Source organism: Triplophysa rosa, linkage group LG11, assembly GCF_024868665.1.
Source record: "Triplophysa rosa linkage group LG11, Trosa_1v2, whole genome shotgun sequence".
In the NCBI taxonomy this organism is placed as follows: Eukaryota; Metazoa; Chordata; class Actinopteri; order Cypriniformes; family Nemacheilidae; genus Triplophysa; species Triplophysa rosa.
Genome location: NC_079900.1, coordinates 25463785 through 25489808, shown reverse-complemented (window position 1 = coordinate 25489808; position 26024 = coordinate 25463785). Strand labels below are relative to the sequence as shown.

The following is a 26024-nucleotide window of genomic DNA, read 5'->3' as shown; positions in this document are numbered from 1 at the left end:
CATACTTAAATTAATTGTAAGTAAATGTACTAGTATTCAAACAAAATATTTTAAAATATAATCGTTTCCATATTCGGTGTTTACCGGCCAACACAAACTTTCCCGGAGAGTTCTGTTTGGTTTGCTGCGGCGAACTAGTGAAACGAATTGTCGTTTGGACAAAATTTTGTTCGAAATCAGGTCAGACAGTAGTTTTTCGATTTCGAATGTAGTATGCCGAGCCCTTTATAAAATACACTGATTTATAACTGCTGACCGCATTACATAGCCTGAATTTAACTTTATTTTATGAAACCTTGCTGAAAACCGTTTTAAAAAAGCAATAGGCCCCGCGAAGCAGTGGGTTACAATGCATCTTATTATAGCTAAGTGGGTTTTAGGCACTCCGCGAAAGCTTAGCTGTTTTAAAATAAAGCAATAAGCCCAAAGAAGCAGTGGGTTACAGTGAAGCACGAAGTGGAGTGCCTAAAACCCCCTTAGCTGTTAAGAGGTATTGCCTCATGGGACATGCATGGGTTTGATACTGGCCTGGGTCATTTCCCATTTCACCCCTAACAAAAATACAATTATAAAAACAAATATAGCAGTGCAACTTCTCAGAGAAATTGTTAATTACCAGTTGGCTATAATGTGAATCCTTTCTATGCATTTGTTTTTAGAAAAAGTTAAAGTCAGGTAGATTTAAGGCTAGGACATGACAAAATGGATATGTTTTAAAGGTGCAGTGAACTGGCCGTTTTTATTGTTTTACACTATTGTCTGATGTCTACTTATGACGTTCGCGTGGTTTTTACATTCGAAAACATCAAAATCAATATTTGATTATGGGCTATTTTCTACCCTGGTTTTGAGGCTGGCTGGAAAAACGCTCGGTTTTTAAGGGCGGGCCGCATAGAAGACTTGGAAGTAAACACCCACTGCTATGAATGAATAGCAACTTGCGTAGTTGACTTAGTTGGAGCCTTCTGTGAATTTGGTTAGACACGTAACATTACGTAACGTGATTTTACTCAAATTTAAGGACTTATTACCCGGATGTGATGGCAAGGCTTTGCGTATAGTTTGTATAGCCTATAGTTGTATGGTGTTTAGTGATATATGACCGTACATGTCAGCATTTAAGACCCGCGAACCAGACAGAAGATCACCGCGATCACGGGTCTCAAATGTTATAGTTTTCATGATAAATAAACAAATGGTAGACTCCCAGCCAAAACCACAGTGTTGGCAGATATGGATATGACCTAGCACCAGAAATAATATCAAAACACTTCAAAACAACCTCCATTATTCGCAAATGGTGGATAAAACCTTGAAAAATGATATATGAGCCCGCCTAATCACAGAGATGCTGTTTACAATTATTACAAATGACTAGAGGTCCCCAGGTAATACTATCAGGGCATATCAAGCGATCTCTAACAAAGCAATAGTGACGCATAGTACAAATATGTTTTGCACTTAAGATTGCTGCGCCATTCCTATCGGATCCAATATTGAAGGCACAGCACTGCTTTTTAATTTTAGTCTCTCCGCAAAGACTTGTTCAAGGAATCCACGTTGAAATGAAGCAAACAAACGCTCAATGTTTTCCCCACGTGAGCTGGACCATCTTTAAAAATGAACTTCAACCACGCATTCCTACTGTCGGAATCCGAAGGAAGAGGTTATGCAGCGACTGTGTTCTTTCACAACCAGGCACTGCACAATATTTTGCGATCTTTAACGCCATGATGCTTACACTCGCTCTATGTGGTTCCGTGCAGCTTGTGTTCAGTACTGTCATGCGCGAACCAGTGGGCGGGGCTAGAGAAGTAGGCGTTGATATTCTTCTGTGGAGGCGGTGTTCAACCTATCTGTCATAGACAGGTGCATACCAGAACCTGCCGTTCGCTGAGCCTCGTGTCAATAACAGTTGTTATTTCAGTAATAAGGGCGTTTTCAAGTCTGACACTTACAGGATGTTTGCTTGAATACGATTCATTCTTAGATAACAAAAGCTCGGGTTAAAATTGTGGTCCTAGTTCACTGCACCTTTAAAACCCAACAGACCTTGTTGTAATCTTTGTTGTAAACTGAAATTCACAATCCTAAACAGTAATATACAGAATGTAAAAAGATTGGCAGAAGAACATTTAATAGACCCAATAAACAACAATTTGATCAGGTTTTTGAATCGGATTGGATGAGAGGCTTTACAAGTTTACATGTTGATACAGAACCAAAACTTGGTGTGGTGTTTGTGGCCATCAGAAGATAAAGACAATCACTCAAAGCAATTTTGTACTATTGCACAACATTCAGTTTTTAAAATTGACACCCATCTGTCTAAATGGGAATAAAAGTTGTTGGTTGACAATACCAGCAATTATCAAGCACTCAGTGTCAGGCTCTGCCTTTCAGTTTGTTTATTTTTTTGTTATACTGTTTGATTGTTTTCCCCCTTCACTTCTCTACTACTCATACCCGTTTCCCATTTGTTTTTCCCTCTATTTTAGCCAAGGCTGTCCCTGTTCTCAGCGTAGCGATGTATTTGTTTGTTGTGAGCATTATGCCTAGTGATGGCGAGATGAAGCCTCATGAAGCATTGAAGCTTTTCAGCCAAGTGGTTCACAAAAGGGTTCATTTCTCGAGGCTTCATTTGCTCACAATACCATCTGGTGGCCAAAGAGTGTAAAACAGGCAGATACATTACAGATGTGCCTGATGTGGTCTGTGATACACTGTATTTTGCGCCAGTTAAGGCTTAGAAATTACGGTGAAGGGAAAAAAACAATTTCCAATTAGACTAATCTATTTTTATGAATATAATGTATATTTTCTGGTGGTATATAATATAATTATTGTATTTACATTTATGCATTTGGCAGATGCTTAAGCGACTTACATTGCATTATCCTATACATTTATACATAGGTATGTGCAATCCCCTGGGACCGAACCCACAACCTTGCGTTGTTAACGCAATGCTCTTACCACTGAGCATAAATATGTAATTAACTTATTGGCTTGAAATAAATGTGTGTAAATCAATTATTTGGTCATAATAGGCAGAAGGGGCAATATTATTATTGTAAAACTGTAAAGTGTCTGGGTTTAACTGGGCAGAGGGGAGTGAATGTGCTTGTGGTACTTGGTTTATATAGCTGTCAAAATGTCGCGGCAAGATTCAAACCACTTACTGAACCACTCGGGCGGAAGCGAGGCTTCAGACGTCATCTATGACATCATTGGTCTAAAGCGATACAAGCCTCGATACGCGCTTCACTGAAAGCTTCCAGGATTTCTCGACACACGCTCCGAAGCCTCGGCTCAGAAGTAACATCACTAATTATGCCATGTACTAATGCTTTGTTCTCTGCTCTACTGTTCACAAGGCAGGATTTAATCTCCGCGTCTCTCCCCAGGGAGGCGATAACTGAGAGGGCCGGTTTGGACTGTTTTTCCCATACGGCTTTTTGCCTCTAGTTTTACCTTACAGATACCGGCGCTATTCTCGCCTAACTGGAGTGAACAGTTGTTGTTGTTTTTTTCTTGTTGGTTTTTGTTGTTGTTGCTGCCAGGAGTACCCTGTCACCTTGTGTTGATTTGGATTTACCTTTTTGTATGGAATAAACTCTCCATTTAACCCTACCTGCATCTGAGTCCTTGTCACGTCCTTAACAGTACATCGCCAAGGATGGACTCAGCAGGAGAGACAGATGTCCGCCAAGCTGTCGTAAAGCAAGGTGTGCTATTGGGTCGTCAGCAGCAGGAGGTAGCGGAGATCCGACAAGGCATAACTACCCTGTCCCAACAACTCACTGCCATCACTCAACACCTGGAATGGACCCAAGCTGAACAGGCATCTGCTGCTGCCAGTGCAGCACCGTTGGAGATGCACCTTCCTCACGTCGGTCGGAGCCGCGCCTCAGTCCTCCGGTTCCCTATGCCGGTGAGCCCACTTCTTGTCATTCCTTCCTCTCCCAATGCTCACTGACTTTCTCCCTACAGCCCTCCTGCTTTAACACCGAGCAGTCGAAGGTGGCATTCGTGGTCATGCATCTGACAGGCGTCGCCAGGGAGTGGGGAACGGTGGTGTGGGACAACCACCATGTATGCTGCGGTTCTTTTGAGTTGTTTTCTCAGGAGCTCAAGAGGGTGTTTGATTGGTCTGCACTGGAGAACGAGGCGGCTCGGTCATTGTCACTGTTACAACAAGGTCGCAGGTCGGTTTCGGATTACTCCATTGAGTTTAGCACGTTGGCATCATCCTGCATCTGGAACAACAAGGTGCTCTGGGACCGTTTTCTGCACGGACTAGCGGACCATGTGTTGGACGAGATCTACTCACTGGAACTTCCCCCGACTCTCGACGGGCTGGTGCAGCTCGCCCTCCATTTTCGCCTGGGTCTCCGGTCTCGACGGCGTGGGAAGGGGACGCTGGGCGGGGAGCCCTCAAGCACCCCCAGGGATGAGAACCAACCGTCTCCCCGACCTTCTTCTCCCCTGGAGGACGTCGTCGACGTCTGGCCAACGACCTGTGCCTTTACTGCGGTGATCCTGGACATTTAGTGGCGGTCTGCCCACTCAGCAGACATTCATCCTGGCGACATGACTTCCCGTAGGGTAAGCGTTACTCCTGCCAGCCTTCTCTCTCGCAGCCGTCCTTTTCCCCCTGGCAGTCATTCAGTGAATGGGAGGGAGCCACTCTGTGTCAGCCCTCATAGACTCTGGAGCGGAGGGTGATTTTATTGACATCGAACTTGCCAAGAAGTGGAGAATTCCCGTTACTCCACTAGCTCAGACTATCGTGGCAGAAACGCTCTGCGGCACCCCACTCACCGACATCACCTCCACAGGTGTCGCTCACCACTTCCGGTAATCACACCGAGGTGGTCCAGTTTCTCCTAATCCATTCACCCTCTGTTCCAGTCGTTTTGGGTCATGCTGGGCTGTCGAAACATAACCCTCACATTGACTGGAGAAACAATGTTGTGTGTGAATGGAGTGTTTTCTGTGCATCTAATTGTTTAACTACTGCCCTGTCTCCCTCGATCTCTACCCCTCTGTTTCAGGAGGATCCTGTTGACCTCACAGGGTACCTACCATTTATCATGATCTGAGAGCGGTATTCAGTAGGTCTCGAGCGGAATCTCTTCCTCCGCACCGCCCGTACGACTGTGCGATCGACCTGTTACCTGGCACCTCTCCACCTAAGGGTCGCCTTTATTCTCTCTCTGGTCCCGAGAGGGAGGCTATGGAAAGGTACGTGGCCGATTCCTTGTTGACCGGCATTATTCGTCCCTCTTCTTCTCTGGCTGGGGTGGGGTTTTTCTTTGTGGAGAAGAAAGATGGTTCCCTTCGCCCCTGCATTGATTACCGGGGGCTGAACGACATCACAGTCAAGAAAAGTCACCCCTTGCCTTTGATGTCGTCAGCCTTCGAGCTCTTGCAGGGCGCAACCATCTTTACGAAGTTAGACTTACGCAATGCTTATCACTTAGTCAGGATTAGGAAGGAGGACAAATGGAAAACCACCTTTAACACTCCCACAGGCCACTTTGAGTATCGACTGATGCCTTTTGGCCTGTCGAACGCACAGGCAGTTTTTCAGAGGTTCGTCAACGACGTGCTTAGAGACATGGTCGACCGGTTCATTTTCGTTTACCTCAATGACATTTTGATCTTCTTACACAGCGAACGAGACCATGTCCAGCACGTCCGGCAAGTCTTAGGCCGGTTACTCGAGAATCGTCTGTTCGCCAAGGTGGAGAAGTGCGAGTTTCATGCACGGTCGGTTCCGTTTCTGGGATTTATTTTGTCATCTGAGGGTATTCGGATGGACCCTGCCAAAGTAGAAGCAGTTGCTAATTGGTCCACCCCGGTGAACAGCAAGGCGGTCCAGCGGTTCCTGGGGTTCGGCAATTTTTACAGGCGGTTCATCCGAGGGTTCAGTCAGGTCGCTCTTCCCCTGTCGGAGCTCACCTCCACTTTGAGACGTTTAGAATGGACCGAACGAGCTCAGACAGCTTTTGTTAAACTAAAAAATCTTTTTACGTCCGCCCCATCCTTGTTAATCCTGACTCGTCTCGTCAGTTCATTGTGGAGGTAGATGCTTCGGAGGCCGGGGTAGGAGTGATCTTGTCCCAACGGGCCGCCCCAGACGACAAGATACACCCCTGTGCGTTCTTCTCCCGCCGGCTCAATTCCTCGGAGCGGAATTACGACATCGGTAATAAGGAGTTGTTAGCCGTGAAGCTTGCGTTGGAGGAATGGCACCACTGGTTGGAGGGCGCCAAGGTTCCTTTCCTGGTTTGGACCGACCATAGAAACCTAGAACACATCCGCTCGGTCAAGCGACTGAACTCTTGGCAGTCTCGCTGGACTCTCTTTTTCGGTCGTTTTGATTTTGTCATTGCCTACCGTCCGGGGAGTAAGAACGGTAAGCCGGAAGCACTCCCGCGTCAATTTGAGGTAGAGACTACTTCCACCCCCCCAGTGTCCGTTGTTCCCCCCGGTCGAGTGGTTGCGGCGGTCACTTGGAGGGTGGAATCGATGGTCCGCGAGGTGCTGAACAGCGTTACTCCCCTGGCTGGCGTTCCAGAGAGCTTATTGTTCGTTCCTCAGTCGGTCCGAACCAGCGTCCTTCATTGGGGACATTCCTCCAAACTAGCTTGCCACCCGGGAGCTTCTCGTACCATCGCGCTTATCAAGCAACGGTTCTGGTGGCACTCCGTGGCGCGGGACACTCAGGAGTTCGTCTCAGCCTGCCCAGTCTGCGCGACCAATAAGACTTCCAACCGTTCCAACTCTTGCGGGCATTACCTACCCCTTCGAGACCTTGGTCCCACATTGCCATGGACTTCGTCACGGGACTTCCTCCGTCCTGTGGCAACTCCGTGGTCCTCACCGTGGTGGACAGGTTCTTGAAGGCAGTACATTTTATTCCCCTTCCTAAGCTCCCTTCAGCAAAGGAGACCGCGGTCGTCGTCCTAGATAATGTTTTCCGTATCCATGGCCTTCCCATGGACGTGGTCTCTGACAGAGGCTCCCAGTTTATTTCCAAGTTTTCGGCTGAGTTCTGTCGACTCCTGGGGGCCACTGCCAGTTTATCCTCCGGGTACCACCCACAGACTAATGGGCAGTCCGAGCGAGCCAATCAAGATCTCGAGAGGATCCTGCGTTGCGTCGCCTCATCAGAACCGTTGTATTGGAGCTCTAAGATAGCCATGGTCGAGTATGCTCACAACTCCCTTCCGGTGTCGTCTACAGGTCTTTCACCCTTCCAGTGCTGCCTAGGTTACCAGCCCCCGTTGTTTCCGTCTCAAGAGGCGGACGCCACCGTCCCTTCTGCTCAGGTGTCTTCAAGTCTGGAGAGTTGCCAGATGAGCCCTCATCCTCACACGTAGACGCAACCAAGCGTCAGCCAATCGTCATCGCTCCAAGGCCCCTCCCTACGTGTGTGGTCAAAGGGTCTGGCTATCCACGTCTGACCTCCCCCTCAATATCCCCGCACATAAGCTGGGGCCCAAGTTTATCGGTCCCTTCCCCATCACCAAGATCATCAACCCAGTAACCGTTCGCCTCAAATTACCCCCCTCTCTTAAGCGAGTCCACCCCACTTTTCATGTGGCCAAAATTAAGCCCGTAGTTCGCTCCCCTCTTCAACCCTCGACCTCTGCCCCTCTGCCCCCTAGGCTCATCGAGGGGTCGCCGGCCTACACGGTACGCCGACTCCTCGATGTAAGAAGGCGGGGTAGAGGCCATCAATACCTGATAGACTGGGAGGGCTACGGTCCGGAGGAGAGATGCTGGATCCCCGCTCGGGACATATTGGACCGCTCCCTTATTGATAGTTTTCTCCGCTCGCAGGAGTAGCTGTCTGGATGCCATGAGGCATCTTTGGGGAGGGGATTCTGTCAGGCTCTGCCTTTTAGTTTGTTTATTTTTTGTTTTACTGTTGGATTGTTTTTCCCCTTCACTTCTCTCCCGCCTGATTCCCCATTCAGCGGCGTTAATTACTCACACCTGTTTCCCATTTGTTTCACCCTCTATTTTAGCCAAGGCTGTCCCTGTTTTCAGCGTGGCGATGTATTTGTTTGTTACGAGCATTATGCGATGTACTAATGCTTTGTTCTCTGCTCTACTGTTCACAAGGCAGGATTTCATCTCCGCGTCTCTCCCCAGGGAGGCAATAACTGAGAGGGCCGGTTTGGACTGTTTTTCCCAAATAGCTTTTTGCCTCTAGTTTTACCTTACGGATACCGGCGCTATTCTCGCCTAACTGGAGTGAACAGTTTTTTTTTTTCTTGTTGGTTTTTGTTGTTGTTGCTGCCAGGAGTACCCTGTCACCTTGTGTTGATTTGGATTTACCTTTTTGTTTTGGAATAAACTCTCCGTTTAACCCTACCTGCATCTGAGTCCTTGTCATGTCCTTAACACTCAGCTGCATTGAGCATTGCCTAATGTGGCCTGGATTTCATATAAAAGCATATATTTGATGTCTAACCCATGGCAATAAATGTTACACTAAAACACAGAGGAATCTCCCGCAACCCCCATCTGCATGTCTGTTGAGAACCTCTGCTTTAAAACATTGAATGTGTAACATACTGTATTATAAACATGCTTGCGGGATGCAGGTGTCAACGGTGGCCAATAACTATTTGGTTACAAATATCTTACTCTGTGTTCATCAGAACAAAGAAATGTACACAGATTTGGAACATCTCGATGCTGAGTAAATGATGACAGAATTTTTATTTTGGGGTCTAGATTCCACATCTAGTTTGGGTTTTGTTCAACACTCATTGGTTCTTTTGTTCATTTTTATTTTCAACTGGTGTTCTGCATTGGCTTTCAGACCTGACAATTCACTACTATAGAAGTAACAAAATAATCTATTGTACAGGTGATATAGATTCTCTCTTTGCTTCTGTCTGGTCACTTTGGTGTTGAGCATGGTGATTTCCATAGTGTTCACACGTCTCGCGTCAGATGAAAAAACACAACATCATGTATCAAAAAACAGCCTATCAAGAGAGAGGTTAGAAAGAACTAAGAAATCAACTTTTGAACAAAGATGGGCAGTATTTCAGACCCATGTATTTGAAATCCATATTTTATATGGTTACACACACCACCCAAATGCTTTGCAATGTTCAAAATGTGATTTTGGTCTTGAAGGAAATAAAGAATACGAGATAACACTTCACAACAAGCTTGTAAACTAATAATGATCAATACTTCAATACTTTAAATGTCCACATGTTAACAAGTATACATTTGGATATTTTATTTTAATGCATTTTAACTAAGGTATTTAGTATGTTCAAATACATTTTCATGCATATATGCCTACTATTTGAATGGCTTAGAGCCCATTTAGAGTTTTATTTAATGTAAATCAGTAAAACATTTCTTAAATTTCAGTGTTGGATAAATCCACCCGAGACAAAAAATATTGTGCGGGCTGCATTCACCGGTACTGATGTAAGTGAAACACAGTCTGTTGTTGTGGCATCAGAGATGGCTTCACTCCAGAAAATAGTGAACTTTCTGGAGGACGTAGACCAAAAACAAGACTGCTTAGACAAAATTTGTTTTGGTGTTGTTCTGTTCATTTTCATCATTTAGCCTACATCATAATCATTGCTATTGTTGTGACCAAATCTAAAATGTGTAAGCCTGAAAACAGTGGGACATTCTGCAACATTGAAAATAGTCCTATATTTAACAGTTATAACACTACTAACAACACTAATAATAACACTACTATAAACCCTATAAATGACATTACTACACTGTAAATGTTACTGATAGTGACTACTATGGTAATGGCAGTTCTTATGAAGTGAATTATCATGAAGGGTTTTATTATTATGATGATGACTATGCTCGTGATTATGTGTGACTCACACAATTCGTTTCAATGGAAAATCCCTATTTTCCCTAAATTGTAGCTTGTCAGGACACAACAGGTAAGGAGATTTAAAACGAATATTTTTTGGTTTGCAGAAAAGGTGACAAATACATTTGACCCCCCCCTGAACGAGTCGACTGTTGTTGCAGAAAGTCTTTGCCAGTCTGCATATTTTGAAAAAAAAAAAACACATCCAGAAAAACCCTGGACACGGTGTTCAGCGGGTTCTTGTGTGTTTAACATTTCCATAAAGACTTTCTGGTTCGAGTGGGCTTGTGTCGGTTGGTTACTGGCCTGCAGGTGGCAGTATGTTGTAACAGGTGTGTATCCGTGTGTTTTAGTCATCAAAGCACTAGATAACAGCTTATACATTATTTATTAAAATTCTGTTATGTACAACATCATGTAAAAACTCTATTTTCTTGAAAATGTATATATACATTCCCTGTTTCCAGACGTTATAAGTTAACCTGAAATTTTAAATTACAGATAAAAGTTGCACAGCAACAACATCTTCACAGCTTAAACTTCAAGGACTTTATGTTTATTATTGTAACAATGTACCCTGCTCTTGTTGCATAGACATACAAATAACAGTTTAACAGTTCGGCAAAGATAAGCCAACATTAAACTGACATTGAGTATTGTTCAGAAACATCAAAGCAGTTTTCTGTCTTAAAGTTGTTTGCATATGGCTTTATCAGTAGAGCACAATGTCAGCATTGTCTAAATTAGCCCGAACCCGTGTTTATGATCAGTCTTCTAGGTACGTGTCACATAAAAACAGGCAAATGATTTGTACACTTGCTGCTCGACAAGAATGAATGCAACATCACCACTCCCCCGAGAGCCCATAACGGTGTTGTCGCAGCCCTGCACCCCCTAGATCCACAGTGGACTTCAACCTCACCATCTCCGTAGTGGTCTTCAGCTCTGCTGGCTTTCCTGTGGTCCCCTGAGCTCCAGTGACTGTGGGTGGTCGCAGGGGTGTAGCACAGATTCTCGGGCCCTGTGTAAAGGCAATGTGTGGGGCCCCTCCATGCTACATATCAAGTAAATTGTTATATTTATTTATAATATAGCACTGAATCTCATTTCTGTATAAATTGTGATATACTTAAATCTAAATAGATCACCTCAGTCTCCCCTTAAACATGAATTGACAGTTGAACTATATTTTATTTTAATTGTATTTCACTAATAGAGACACTGTGCAGTGTAGTCCAAAACACATTTAACTATTGAACAGTAAAAAAAATATAAGAATAGGCTAGTACTGCATAATGGTAATAATGCCACTTCATGACTGTAACTGAGACTGCCAATTAATATTTCTTAAAAAGTTTAATGCCAAGTCAAGTACAGTATGTCAAGAAAAAATGGTTCCCCTCTTATCAATTTAAAAAAAGGCCTAAATGCACTAGCACATCTTATTAGGCTACTTACATATTTATTTACCTTTTTAACTTTGGCATGTTATTATTTTAATTGAATGTTTATATATTATTAGGGATAAATCAAATATGTCAGAAGAACTGCCACGTGGTCATACTTAGGCCTATCTAAAGTTGACCTCAATACGCAGATAAAAACAAAAAGCGCAAGATGTATAAAAAGCCCTTCATGCGCTCCGTAGTCCTGTGCACATTGTTTTCAAGTCATTGTTTTAAAGTTAGATTGAGCAGTATATTCAATCCTAACTATTTTTTGGGTTGTCTGCTGATTATAACTCTCACAGTCTCCTGCCTAATTTTTGTGAAGGATAAGAACAGAGAATTGGGTGTTAATTTAGACCACCAAGATCGATTTCAATCATTTAAGAAGGCTTCCAAAAATACTGCCACTGCCCCTTAGAAACAAAAATAATACATTTCCGACACAAACACTAAAACAAACTACCCAAATACTACTTTATCGGATCAAGTTATAGCTGTAAAAGAAAAGTGAGTGTGGTTCATCTACCTGTCGATGAGACTATACATGATCTGACATCTATTGTGAGCGGAGTCAGTGAAGACAGACTGTGAGCGGGAAATGGAATAACCTGGAGCGGAATACACGGATCTCTAGTTGAGTACACGGGTCTCTAGCGGAGTGATAACAGAATGCCTTCAGCAGGATGCGAGTCCATTCCACTTCACTCATGCAGCCTATCGTGCAGTTCGCCTTTGCATGGGTGCTGTGCTCGTGTGAGGCATGACAGACGTATGCCGAAAGTTCTCAAAATTAGCGGAGAACCGAGAAGTTGCACAGACGCTCAGTATAGGCGCACAATTGTAAAATAATAATAATAATTTCAAGAACTTCAAGGCCCCTCACATGCCAAGGCCCTATGTACTCAGTCACCCTTTCCCCCCCACTTGCGATGCCCCTGTGGTCGCCTCTCTACCCTGTGGCCCCGCGCCATCCTTCCAGAGAATCCATCTCTGCCCCAAACAGCCCTCATCTTAAACCTTTGTGCTTCAGTAGGATTGCTTCTCTGTGTCCCGTGTCCAGCTTCTACAGATTTTATTAAACTCTATTGCTTTTGGATTTTGCCTTTGTCTCTATCTGTTTCTCTACCAAATACAAACACATCATGGTAACATCATGGTTACAATCAAAAAATGGTAATTTTCCTGAGTAAATAAATGAATGAAAGAATCATTGAATTAATAAATAAAAGCCTTTCAACCATTTCACAAAAAAACTGTGCTGTGTTACTTGAAAACTATAAAACAGTAAATAGGACAAAAATCATTTACAGTTACATTTGAAAAACTGCACTAAACCTTAAAAGGCTTTGTATTTACCGCTTTAAAAAGGTGTTAATTGCAGAATGGCTGTATAAGTTGCATCATTGGTGCAATATGCACAAATGTCATAAAATCTAGTGACGCATTTTGTCTGATAAAAAATAAGGATATTGCAGCAATGTTGGCATTCATGAACATTCACATAAAGGAAAGGAAATACCAATGCCTACTAAGCTGATGAGTCTTTTAGGAACTGCATAGCATTAAAGGGATAGTTCACCCAAAAATAATTTCTGTCATGAATTACTCACTCTCTAGTGTCTAGTTGTTCCAGATCTGTATAAATTTCTTTGTTTGGTTGAACACAGTGAAAGATAGTTGGACTAATGCTTTAAACCAAACAGTTCTTGGTCACCATTGACTACCATAGTAAAAAAAATTACAATGTTAGTCAAAAGTGCCCAAGAATGGTTTGCTGTACTACATTCTTCAAAATATCGTCTTTTGTGTTCAACAGAACAGAAACAATTATAAAGTATTTTTTCTACTATGGGAGTCAATGGGTTCCAAGAACTGTTTGGTTATAAGCATTCTTCCAAATATCTTTCTCTGTGTTCATCAGAACAAATAAATTTATATAGATTTGGAACAACTCGAAGGTGAGTAAATGATGACAGAATTTTCATTTTTGGTTGAACTGTCCCTACTGTAAGAATGTTGTCACGCATTTTACAAGACAAATATTACTTTTAAGTTAAATATTACTGAATATTGTATTTCTTTGCAGCTGTTGTATTTTTTGTAGGTAGAGACATAAACAGGATGAGTCAAATATCATATCATGAAAAGGAAATAAGGGTGATTTAGAAACAAATAATAAAACAATTATTAATGTGATTTATGACTTTATGATCAAAATTATTCACTCACTTCCTTACCCCCACACACATTCATAGTCCATAGTAAATTGGAATATTAGATATGTTGAAAGTGTAACAAAAGCCACAGAGACTACTGAGTTTCTTTTCACATTTTCATTCACATAGTGTGCATTTCCTTCAATAGGCAACCATCCCTCAAAGAATAATGTGCATTGGTTTGAGTGTTTAGGCTTTGAGTTATATCCGAGGTGGTTTTCTTCAGTGGTCTCATTAGAACAACAAGCCCCTGCATTAGAAGGGCGTCTCAATTATTACAAAGTATGTTTTCTTTCTGTCCAGTAACAACATCCAAATCTTGTGCTTGCATTGCAAACCCACTACGTTTATCAAAAACATTTTCATTCTATACCAAACTTAAACATATAAAATGTAAATGTAAATTAATATACAATAAAAATGTTTCAAATGTAAATCTTTGTTAAAATTCAAGTCACTAAATGTATAATTTCATGGTGAAAATCATGTAAAGGATGTCTTCAGTTATAGCAGTGAAGTAGTTTTTACGTAATCTCGTAATCTGTGGTGTGCATGTCTTTATTTTAAAACCACCCCTAAAACTCTAACCATATTAAATCCCAATAGTTGCAATATTTGGTTACACTTTATTTTACAGTGCCCGTGTTACAGTGTAATTATACATTTAAGTACTGAGTAATAAAAAGCAACTACATGTTACAATAGGGTTAGAGTTAGGATTAGGGTTTGGGTCAGGGTTAGTTACATGTAATTATGCATAATTTATAGTAAATACTATAGTAAATACATGTAACATGCGTAACAAGGGCACCGTAAAATAAAGTGTTACCCAATATTTCGTTAAGTAAGTGTACTGCATTATAAATTATTGTGTAAAATAAAGTGCCTGTCATGGTTCTGCCTCTTCTTGTCATGTCTTTCTTGGTCTTGTGGCAGAACCATGGCAGAGGCTCTTGTTCTGTGTGGAGAGAAACATATTATTGTCGGCTTCGACATAATGTGCGTTCTCTCCGGTGTCTCGTCTCTAAGTCCCGCCCCCTTGTTAGCTTCCCCTTAGTGTATGATCCTAGTCACCTGCCCGTCAACCTCCCTGTGTAATCATCCCTCATTAGTGTCCCCTATTTATAGCCCCAGTTTCTCCTTGTCGACTCGTTCTTCGTACCCTGTACGTGTCAGTCCCTGTCCATAATATCTTGTCCCTGCCCTGCCCTGCCCCTTATTGTGAGTTTTGTTTGTTTTTGCTTTAGTTCTTGTTTTGCCCCCTAGAGGGAAGTTTTTGTTTGCCTTTTGAGACGTCTTTGTTTATAGTGTTTGTTCCCCCATCGTGGGTTTTTGTTTTACATTTACATTTTAATAAATATTTATGTTAACCTCTTCACTGCTGTCTGCACTTGGGTTCTGGGTACAACACACCGACAGTGCCAACCCATAATGCTTACAACCTTTTAATTGTATATTTTTATTACACTGTAACAAAGGCACTTTGTGTTACAGTGTCACTTAGTGATTTATGTTACATATTATGCTGTTTAATTCATATTTATTGCATTACATGTTGCCAGATGTTGATGGTGTTCTTGTATTTGTGTGTGTGACACTTTGCATCTGACAATGGTCTTTAGAAAAGCCACTTGCTGTAAGTTGTGATGAATTTTGATTCATTACTTACGGCTGTACATTTTACTACCTGAATCATTAACAGTTTTAGGGGTACGATAAATTTAGGGGTACAAAGTTTGATAAATTACCACTAGATCAGTTAATGAAATATAGGCTATTGATAAGATCTGTACAATATCACTAAAATACAACCAACATCAGCCACTAGTTTTTTATATTATACAACATGTGACCTTTATCACATGAATGTATACAAAGATTTAATCCAGTAATTTAAAGATGGGGTAACACAATTTTTTTTGCCAATCTCATAAAAATCTTGAGTACCTATACAATAGTATTGCATACGTCGTATCTACGAAGAGTATTTAGTTTGATCAAATTTATAAAAGAGAGATCTCCCCACCAAAACCCCTGAATAATGTCAGATCTCTTGTGTTTCTAAAACTGTCTGTCACTTTCCCCACAAAACACACCCTTGATGTCTGTAATCCCCCTGTACGCTATCATGCCTTTCTTATTATTTCCCCTCAAACACTATTGTGTAAAGCGCACCTTTCATTAATGAATTATTAACTGAATGCAAACACACAACCTCACCTTGTGCCAAAACGTGACTTGAAGAATAATTACTTTATGACAAAAAAAACCCCTGCTAAATCCTCAATGACAGAGCTCTGTTGATTTATCAGTTGCTCCTTTTCCAAAGATTCTTACTAAGCATCATACTAATATCTTAAACTTCTTAAATAAAGATACATTTACTTGACAAGAGTTAGTCTTGTTTTATGAAAGAAAATATATGTATTAGGTAAAACCATGTTTAAAAAAAGCAACACAAAAAAAGAATAGAAAAATAAAAAGTGAAAAAAATAAACTTTAATTTAGTTTTCTTTTTTCTCGAGTACCTAATTCAAGTTTATTTTTCTCACCACAATGGCAGATTTTTTTGTTGTTGCTCATTTTAAACATAAATTTCCCAAATTCTTATATTTTCCGTCAAAGCAGAAAAGAAAGCTGCACTGTCAGACGAGTCAGGCCATTAATATACACATGAAGATTGTCTATTGGAAACACTTAATGGTGGAGGAAATTGTCTAACCCTTGTTGGCAGCTATTAAACATTATACATGATAACACATCAGAACCAGTGCCAGGTCAGAATTAATGGGGAGCATTCATATTCTATAAGGGGACTAAAAGAACATTTGGGAACAGACAGAATAGCAGAAAACAGTGGTACTGTAACTAATAAATAGAAAAATGTGTTTCTTGGGAAAAATCTTATTTTGCCTTTGGATGTCATAATCAGAATGATTGGAAGATGGTTTTTGTCTTTGTTCAATGCTTTATTGAGTACGTGAAATATGAGAGTCATTTCAGTCACACACAGTATGTTTATAGAGTAATGAAATGAAACAATGTTCCCCAAGGACAACAACACGGGACTATGGGACTGAACTGTACATAAATAAAGTATATAAAAGATATAATAAGTATATAAAGAGACTAAATGAAAACACTAAAATAAGATTTAAAATTACTTATTACTGACCCAGATTTAAAAGTGCAGTTTACTGTTGTTTCAATGTTTATGATAGCACAACTTGTAAAAAGGCAGTAAGCCAATCCAAAGTACATATCATTTCACAAATAGACATGTATTCAATGCCATGGTTAGTACAAATGGTGAAAAATTTTATAGTCAAAATTTAGCTATTGTTGAAATCACATGTATAGGAAACAGTGCTACCCACCAGGGGCCGAGCCTGACTTTACAATACTTGAAACATATACATACAGTATATACATAGTGTAAATGTCACAGGGGTTAGCAGGGCACAACCTAACCTGGGACTTAATGTAACACTGGCCTTTTACAGTTACACGTGATTCAGGTATTTTTCTCTGTCTGCCAAAAGAAGGTCTCCTGCGAATTTGTGGGATGTTTTGATTTATTTGAATGGAGATGGCGTTTTGGCAGCAGGAATGTACATTGCATCATCCTATTGTATGTTTTTTTTAGTGTCTATGGGCCCTATTTTAACGATCTAAGCGCACGGTCTAAAGCACACGGCGCAGGTGGACTCAGGGATTGTCCAAATCCACTTTTACTAGTTTAACGACGGGAAAATGGTCTAAACGGGTTGTCCCGATTCTCTTAATGAGTAATGTGTGCTTTTGGGGCGTTACGTGCAGTAAACCAATCAGTCTCATCTCTCCTCATTCCCTTTAAGAGCCAGTTGCGCTCGCGCCATGGCGGATTCGCTATTTACACGGCGGAATTTGCAAGAGCAAAGACTGGACGCTTCTCCAGAGAAGAAACGCCTTAACCTCGCGCACGAGCAGACCATCTGCAGGACAAGCCGGATTTTTATCTTTATGTACTGTACACAATAACAATCTTTTACATTGTACTCCACTTATTTTTTCTATTTGCATGTTTGTGTGCTGCTGCGCATCCCTCTGTGTAATAAGTCAAGTGAAAGTGCGTTGTGGACCCGCCCAGAGGCGCATCTTCTACTAAAGCACTCTTTAAATAACACAAAAAAAGTTCCTCAAAATAGCAACGCGCCAACAATGCGCCTGATTTTTAAACCAACACGCCCAATTTTTAAACCAATGTAACACTGGCCTTTTACAATTACACGTGATTCAGTTACAAATAGACGCACAAATGGGCGCACAAATGAGCGCAATTGCATTTGCAATTTAAACAACGCGGTGCAGAACGGGAAAATGAGAACTGCGTCAGGCTGAAGCAAAAACATGTGCATTGCGCCGGGTGTGCGATAAGGCCCATTGTCTTAATGTATAAAAAATGTGATTATTCTAACTCAATTATTGTTCTGAATGCTCCCCATTTATTTAGTTTCATTTAAATATTTTTTGTAGTGTTTATTGAGTGAATTTCAATAAAATCAGTGTTTATTATAATGATCAACTTTTAATTTACAGGTGAACTGTTTCTAAATGCAATACACAAACACAGCCCATCAAATTTTGGGTATACTGCAAGAGTCAACACAGATGCAATAAAGCCACTGTATCGCTCTAGACAAAGCAATATGACTATTGTGTCATTTTTATGGCACAAATTATCATAAAAAATCTTCACTTTTCAACATTGCGTGTTTGTGCATAGTAAACATACAACCAGGGTTGGGCAAAAATACAACAAAATGTATTTTAAAATAAAATACCAAATACCTTAATTTTATCAAAATAAACTACAAAATACAGAAGCCGCACCACGTATAAAAATAAACTACAGTATTTTTGTATTTTAAAGAGAGAATTACATTTCTGGCCCATTTCCCTTCACTATTACACAGACTCAATTGATTAAGTAAACAATGTTTGATAGCAACATCTTTTCTTTGACTGAGTCAGGAAATAAATCTGACATATGCAACCAGTTAACAGATCAAATATTGGCATATCCCTGTGATCTCCCAGATAAAGCTTACACCGTGTCTATAACGGACATTACACGACACAATAAAAGACAATAGAAAACGCTAGCAGCCATTTCATTTTTAATATTGTCCACACTGGATGCGGCGCGACAAACCCATTAAGAACAAGCCGTTGTCTTGTCGTGTCGTACCGGTCGCGACCGGTGTAGACACGGTGTCAGTTTTGAAGTTAGTCAGCAGCCATATCCCCCTTTATCCCAAGACTGGTTGCCCACTGAAGCTAAGCAGGGCTGGGCCTGGTCAATACCTGGATGGTATTGACTCCTAATCATTTTATGTACTAATTGGCTTCGTAACTCTGTCACCTCTCCACCGATAAGCTGGTGTGTGGTGGGCGTCCAGGTGGATGCAAAACATTGGTGGTACTTGAGGAGATTCCCTCCTTCAATGTAAAGCGCTTTGAGTACCCAGAAAAGTGCTATATAAATGTGACAAATTTTTATTACTATTAAGTAACCAACATGGTTTAACAGTTTGCGAATGACTCATAATTGTATCCTAATTCATTTATTTGGTGTTTGGTAACGAAGGGCCTACTTTACATCAGAAACACTGACTCAATGACAAACAAGTAATTCATAAGAAGACAACTGAGGGCACCTGTATTCATAGCAACTAGTTTCTAACTAATTAATCATCTGATTGTTAATCATAAATATAGTAATATATCATGTGTCAGGCATTCTTGCAATGGTATGCAAAATCATGATCTACTATACAGCTACTTCAATAAGGGTACAATATTCAGCAATCAAATATTTATTTATCATCATTAAACACCTATTTGGAAGTAAAAAAAAAACATTCTAGCATTTCAACAATTATTAAATGACCAACATGTTTTGAATGCCATATGTTTAAGCCAAATATGTTTAAATGTAGCCAGAAAGGTAATCGGAAAGTAGCAACAGAACTTGTCAACTTAAAGGGGAACTCCAACCAAAAATGAAACTTCTGCCATTATTTACTCACCCTGAAGTAGTTTAACATCTGTAGGAGGCCAAATTTTTCCAAAAACGCAAATGAAGGTAGTTTTGGATGCTTTCTGACTCCTCCTTAGATTGCAACACAACCAATCTTCAAAGTGCTGAAAGTGCGTAAAGACATCGTAAAATTGTCCACGCGACTCCGGTGGTTCATTATAAATTAATATAATGCGACGAGGATACGTTTGTGCGCAAACAAACAAAACTAACGACTATATTCAAAAACTTCCTGATTTGAGTACAATGTGTGCACAGAGCATAACAGTGTACATAAGGTGATTGAGTAGCGAATGGAATTGACTTCCAACATTTCAACAAGTCCATATTTACACTTATTCATTTGGACAAGGCTGTTTCATAACTAGTTTATGTCAGACCTTATTTCAACTCACCTCATACCATTTTTATGTGCCCTCGCCACTTGATGTGCAGCCCATCACTATAGTGACAACCCAAAAGGTCACGAAGGGGACAAAAGGAAAGATAAGGATGCCCTCCACATAACAAAAATCACTTATCAAAAATGTGCACACCCATAGAAATGGTCTAAATTGACTGGAGATAAACGATATCATCTCTGATCTGTTAGATGTGACGATAAGATATCAAAATCATTGCAAGCGAATTATGTAAACAGTAACAGACCAAAAGATAACATTGACATACATTGACATATGGCCACGGAAAAAATTAAGAGACCATTTCAAAAGTATTTACTATTCATAGGTATGTGACTGAAGTCAAGTAGGCTACAAAAAAGGCCAAAGTAGGCTGTACTTTAAGAGAAGGTTACGATACGATCCTTTAATATTTGTCAACTCTACTGTGCACTTTTGTCAAGACTGTTGTGGCCAGTGCTCTCTTTTATGTTGTAGTGTGTTGGGGGCTGGGAGCACGTACATCTGATAGGAAGAGACTGAACAAACTGATTTAAAAGGCAAGCTCCATCATTGGTATCCCACAGAACTGGGTCGAGCTGGTTGCGGAAGAATGTTGAGAAAAAGAAATGCTATTATGGACAATAACTTGCACCCATTACATGCTTTAGAGATGTTTAGGCAGAGCAAATATAGTGATAGAGTGATCCCACCCATATGTAGGACTGAACGGCATCGTGAATCATTCTTAACTGCTGCTATTAGGCTATTTAATGCACGTACGATCTAGTTACTGCACTTTTAGTCTTTTTGTATGTATTTTTATATCTTACGTATCTTATGTGCTGGTGGATAGATGTTTGTGTGTTAAGAATGAATGTGGCTGCTAATGATGTAGCAATTTCAATTTCCTGCGAAGGATCAATAAAGTATATATAATACACACCTGGCAATCTTTGGAGTAAAGAATGATGCTTTACCCTGTTATGCGATTCTTTGATGGCATAACTATGCATAAAAAAAACATAAAAAATCAACAATTATTTAGCCTTTGATCAACAATAGTGAATGCAAGGTTGTTAAACCAGTTTATATCGTACAGCTGCCACAGTGCCCTGCAGAGGTGCACGAGTCAAAAAAAGAGCAGTGCTGATAAAAGCCTGACGCATTCTGGGGTTATTGCCTTTGTGACGCAAGTTGCTGATTCTTTGACAAAAATTGAGAATCGACTGTAATACAGTGAAGAGAAATAGTCTAGGAGTGTATCCAAGGTCATATAAACAACATGTGTTGTAAAGGAGTAAAGTGAGCTACCCTATGAGATAATTTCTGGGAAGGTCACTGCTTGCCAAAGAGCTTTACAGAGATTGTTGAAAGGCTTTAATGTTCATCTTCTAAGAAACACGACTGACCATGGGGTCAAAGGTGGCTCAGGAAGTCTGAGGCTCACCTATAAGAAGGCGTTTATACCATCTATGTGAATTTTTTCACACCTGGCAAGACACGGAGAGAGGATTTCGTAAGTAATTTGTTTTCATTACTTTGATCTGGTGTGTGATTAACCTGTAGTGTGGCATATGATTGTCAAAGCTATTTTACATAAGCGTGTTTATTAAAATCATCCAATTGTCATTAAAACGCAATTGCATTGCTGGAGAGAAACCTCCCAATTTAACCCTTTCACTACCTTTCAATGATTTTGGTACATCTAAAGGTGGTTTCATAGTACAGTTTCCTTTATGGGTATTTGTTCTTTTGTTTATGTGTTGTTCTCTTTATTTTTTTTTTATTTCACATTGATAGTCAACATCATAAAATATATCAAATGAAAAAAATACCCAGCCCCACCTAATGCTACTGTAACATTAATAGAGTAATGTGAAAAAAGGCTTTGTACAGATTGCTATAAAAACGTTGCACCTGAGACCAGGGGCCTCATTTATAAAAATCCACGGCAACGTTCATATTTATAAAAACGGTCTTTAACGTGGAAAAGTGCTTCGCCCCACGTCAGGGACTGAGCAGACGTACGCACTTTTGCTTGTCCGAGCACTGCAGGTTTTTGGAAATACAAGTCATTCTTGCCGCTTGTAAAAGATTTGGAAGTTGACAGGCACGGTTTCATACATCAATGACATTAATTAGACATCATTAAAAGGCAGAAATGAAACTGTTCAGTTGTGGGCAATTTCACAATCATTTGCAATTTATAGATTTCAGATCTGATAGAGGCGTACACGTGTTTTCTGTGCCTACGTTCGTTCTATGAGTCACACATACGCACTTTGAGAAATTATCGTAAAATCAAATTTAGGACAGTTTCTACGCAACATTTTATAAATGAGGCCCCTGGCCTCTTGGGGATATTTTTGGGACTTCGCTTACAAGACTGGACCACCTGTGGCCGCAAATTCTCAGAAATGAGACAGAGCTACATTTGTTGAAAGAGTTTTCATTGGTTTTGATTAGGGGCAGTTGGTCTATAGCGGAGTATGTGCTACCATTGGGATAGAATGTGAAATTTAAAAAATGAAGACAAAAAAATATATTCACCCTCGTGTGGTTGTAAACCAGTCTGTAACTCATTCTTGCATGCAAAACAAAAGAAGAAAATTTTTTAAATGTTCATTGTTCATACAATAGAAGTCAATGGGGGCAGTGTTGTTTGGTTCCTTCTTATCTGTTCCGCAGAAGACAAAGTCATACAGAATGTTAATTAAAGTGAATCAATGATGACAGAATTTCCATATCTGGGGAAAGTATCTCTTAAAGATCTCACTATAATAGATAAAGTCCTGTTGAAATAAAAGGATATGGCAGTCAGATATTGACTATAAGAGATAAAAGTAAGTCCTCTGGTGGCATGCAGTGGTGATTAAAGTGTAATTGAGATCTGATTAGACATCTGTGTTGATACCGTGATTGTAAGCGTTGTTCAGTAGCCAGGCTGAAATTCTATTGACAGCAAAGAACACTTGATTTTCTTTTGATGTTGAACGTGAGTGGTGCCTTTAACTGGAGCATCTCTCTAATAGTCACTTCTGGTTTTTAACAAAGTGGTACATTTCTGTATAGTGCACAAAAAAATAGTTTTCTGTCATTAGAACTGAACCATGGAAAAACATCCACGTCATTGCTTGTTTCCAACCTGTCCCTTGGCAGGAGAGGGACAACATTGTTTTGAAAGACATAATCATCTTGTTTGATGTGGTCGCATAATGCAGGGTCAATAAGGGTTTTGATTCATCCCTGGGGCCGATCCACCATGTCAACATGTCATTTCCAAGAAGAGTATGTGACGCAGTTCTAGTACTAGGTTTTCAGAAAGACCTCATGGAAACTAATGTCTTTTCGAGAAAGCTCAAAAAGTATAATACATTGGAGAAACCTTTTGGAGAACCTCTGGGCACTCTTAAAAGTCTCAAGAATTCTGTTCACATAGAGTATTACATTTTTTAATTACATTTATTGCTTTAGTGTATCAGTAGGAAATATCAATATGAATTTACAAACATTGTTTGCCATTAACCGTAATAATAAAGGGATGGTTTGACCTACACAGTGATCTCATCACAACATCATCAGATCAGTCCGGGATTGCATAAAGACAAGAAATCTATTAAATGGTGGCAACAACCCAAGGATGCTGGAAAACCTCTGTCTATTCATACATTACTATCAAACACTTTAGGCACCTGTGAATAAGTTGGTTAAAATAATGCCATGAAAAGATTTTATTTTGGAAATGGCGATTTGGTCTGTTGTACACAATCGGTTTCATTTTCTATCAATAAAGTTTAGTAAAACGACTAAAAGGCTTTTAACTAGCTAGTGGTTTGTTAATATTAATACATTTTTTTAATTTTTAAACATTTAACACTCATTTTTGATCAATACTTTGATACTGAGAAAAACACATTTAACCATCAAAGCAGGTTTGATGTGGTGCAACAGAGACATCTGTTGACCAACTGAAGAGACATACTGTCAAATAATTACATTTAATGCCTTTTAATATATATTCAGACCTATTCAATATTCTACCGATCAGAACTGTACAGATTTGAAAACTCCTTTTATACAAACTCTCATATTATTGTTTCTTTGTTCGATAATATTATCGTAACGTTCATGTCAAACACAGAAGGCAAACAATATTTTAGAGTAAAAAAATGGAACAAGGAAAATTATTTGATTAGAAGGCCCAGACCAACATTGTTAAATAAGAAAAATGCTTTTGTTAATAACATTAGACCAGACAAATCACATCCCCTCTGGTTTGTTTACAACCTGAGAGAGAGAGAATATAACAAACATGAGGTACTTTTTAAAAGCCTGCAGCGCTTGTTGAACGAAATGGTAACTTTACCTTTTTGAAGAGTTTAAGGCCTAAGTAATTAGTTGCCATGTCCTTCAGTTTCTTTCCACCACCTGCTTTGCATCGCACATACCCATACAAGTTAGCCCACTGCAGGACTGCTCCCATGAACACAAACACCTGCACACACACACACTAATGATCTTGTGTTTTATGCAGCAAACTAAATAAACATAATTTTCAGCATTTTTTTAAAATTACAGTATAATATACTGGCACAATGGTAGTATTTTGTGTTTTAAATATTTAAAACATGCACATTCATTTTTCATTATTTATTCTTTCACTGTCGTACATATTTGATCATATATCCTAAATAAAATGTAGTTTTCTTAACCCGGACTGAACTGTACATGAAAGAAACTCACCAACCACTTTATGTTAAAGGCAAAAAGACTGCTAAACACAAAGAAAACCCAAAACAGTGGACACACGATCAGACCAAGCCAGAAAATGTTTGACTCAGAGTTTGAGATGTTCTTATTGGTTTCCTATAGGGAAATAAATGAATAGAACATACAGATTTCAACATTAATATCAAACCTGCTGAGCTGCAAAACTCTCTTTTCGCTGAACTGAATGTGTTTTGCCTTTTTCCAAAGACAATAAGTCAATAAACATGATCATTAAACTTTGATCTAGTTGTGATAAAGGTGAGCTATAAAATTGTAGATTACCTCAGTATTGGTTATTTAAATCATAAACATGATTTTTATTGCACAAACACTTTCCAAAGTGACAAATATGTGCAATTTCCAACTCACCGTTCTGGATTCAAACATCCAGTGACTGTGTCCATCTTCATCCACCTGATTCCACCACCTCAAACCCACCAGCAGCCTCCCCGTCACATTCTCACATAAAACCACAAAACAGAAAACATTTTATACACAATATTATGCAAGATAATAATAACAGAGCTAAATGTTGACGTGATGCCCACCTTTACTGTCCAGAAATCACAAGACAGAAGCAAAATGATGGTGACCATGTTGGCGATGAAACTTCGGCTGAAAAGCTCACAAAAGAGGTAGATGAGGATGGCGCTTGTGCGGAAGAAGAGATGAAAGAAGCAGGCCTGAGGGTGTCTGAGAAAAACAAGTTATTGTTAATTTATTATGCTTTTAATTATTAAACATAAAACTAAAACAATCAGCTCAAAGTAATTGTTTAACATTTTACACATCCACTCGATGTCCAGAATGCACCACACAATCGAAAACTTACTTGATGTTTGATTTCTTCTCATCGAAGGTACTTTCATCCTCATGGAATAATGGCACTTCACTCCCAGAGTCCTTAACAGCAAACAATTTTAAAAACAAAATTCTATGTACATGCAGTACTAGTTTAAGTTTGATAAAAAAAAGTGCAGCAGTTACTTCTTTACATAAAACCCAACTCGCCTGTCTGATCATGCTGGTGAATATACTGTACTCTCATTTCCTGCGGACGTGTAACACACGTGTCCATTCAATCGGAACCAAAATCACTATTGTGCTTTATTCCTGTAGGGGGCGCCTGACGGCCCTTAAAGCCAAAATTGCCTTTAAGCTGTATTTAAAAACGATTGGACTGTCACATGAGTATACTAATATAGAAAACAATTTAATTAAATGGTATAACAT

The 26024-nt window shown here is 39.9% G+C and overlaps 1 protein-coding gene across 1 annotated transcript; it reads right to left on the bottom strand.

The window, feature by feature from the left end:
- Positions 1-10473: 10473 nt before the first annotated feature.
- On the bottom strand, positions 10474-25885 carry zgc:112148 (uncharacterized protein LOC550424 homolog). Its single transcript, XM_057345187.1, has 7 exons — positions 25803-25885; positions 25624-25694; positions 25340-25484; positions 25161-25250; positions 24765-24887; positions 24388-24516; positions 10474-10946 (listed from the first exon to the last, which is right to left on the bottom strand). The coding sequence occupies exons 1-7, from the start codon at positions 25812-25814 to the stop codon at positions 10737-10739; spliced, it is 780 nt and encodes a 259-aa protein (XP_057201170.1). The 5' UTR covers positions 25815-25885; the 3' UTR covers positions 10474-10736.
- Positions 25886-26024: the final 139 nt, after the last annotated feature.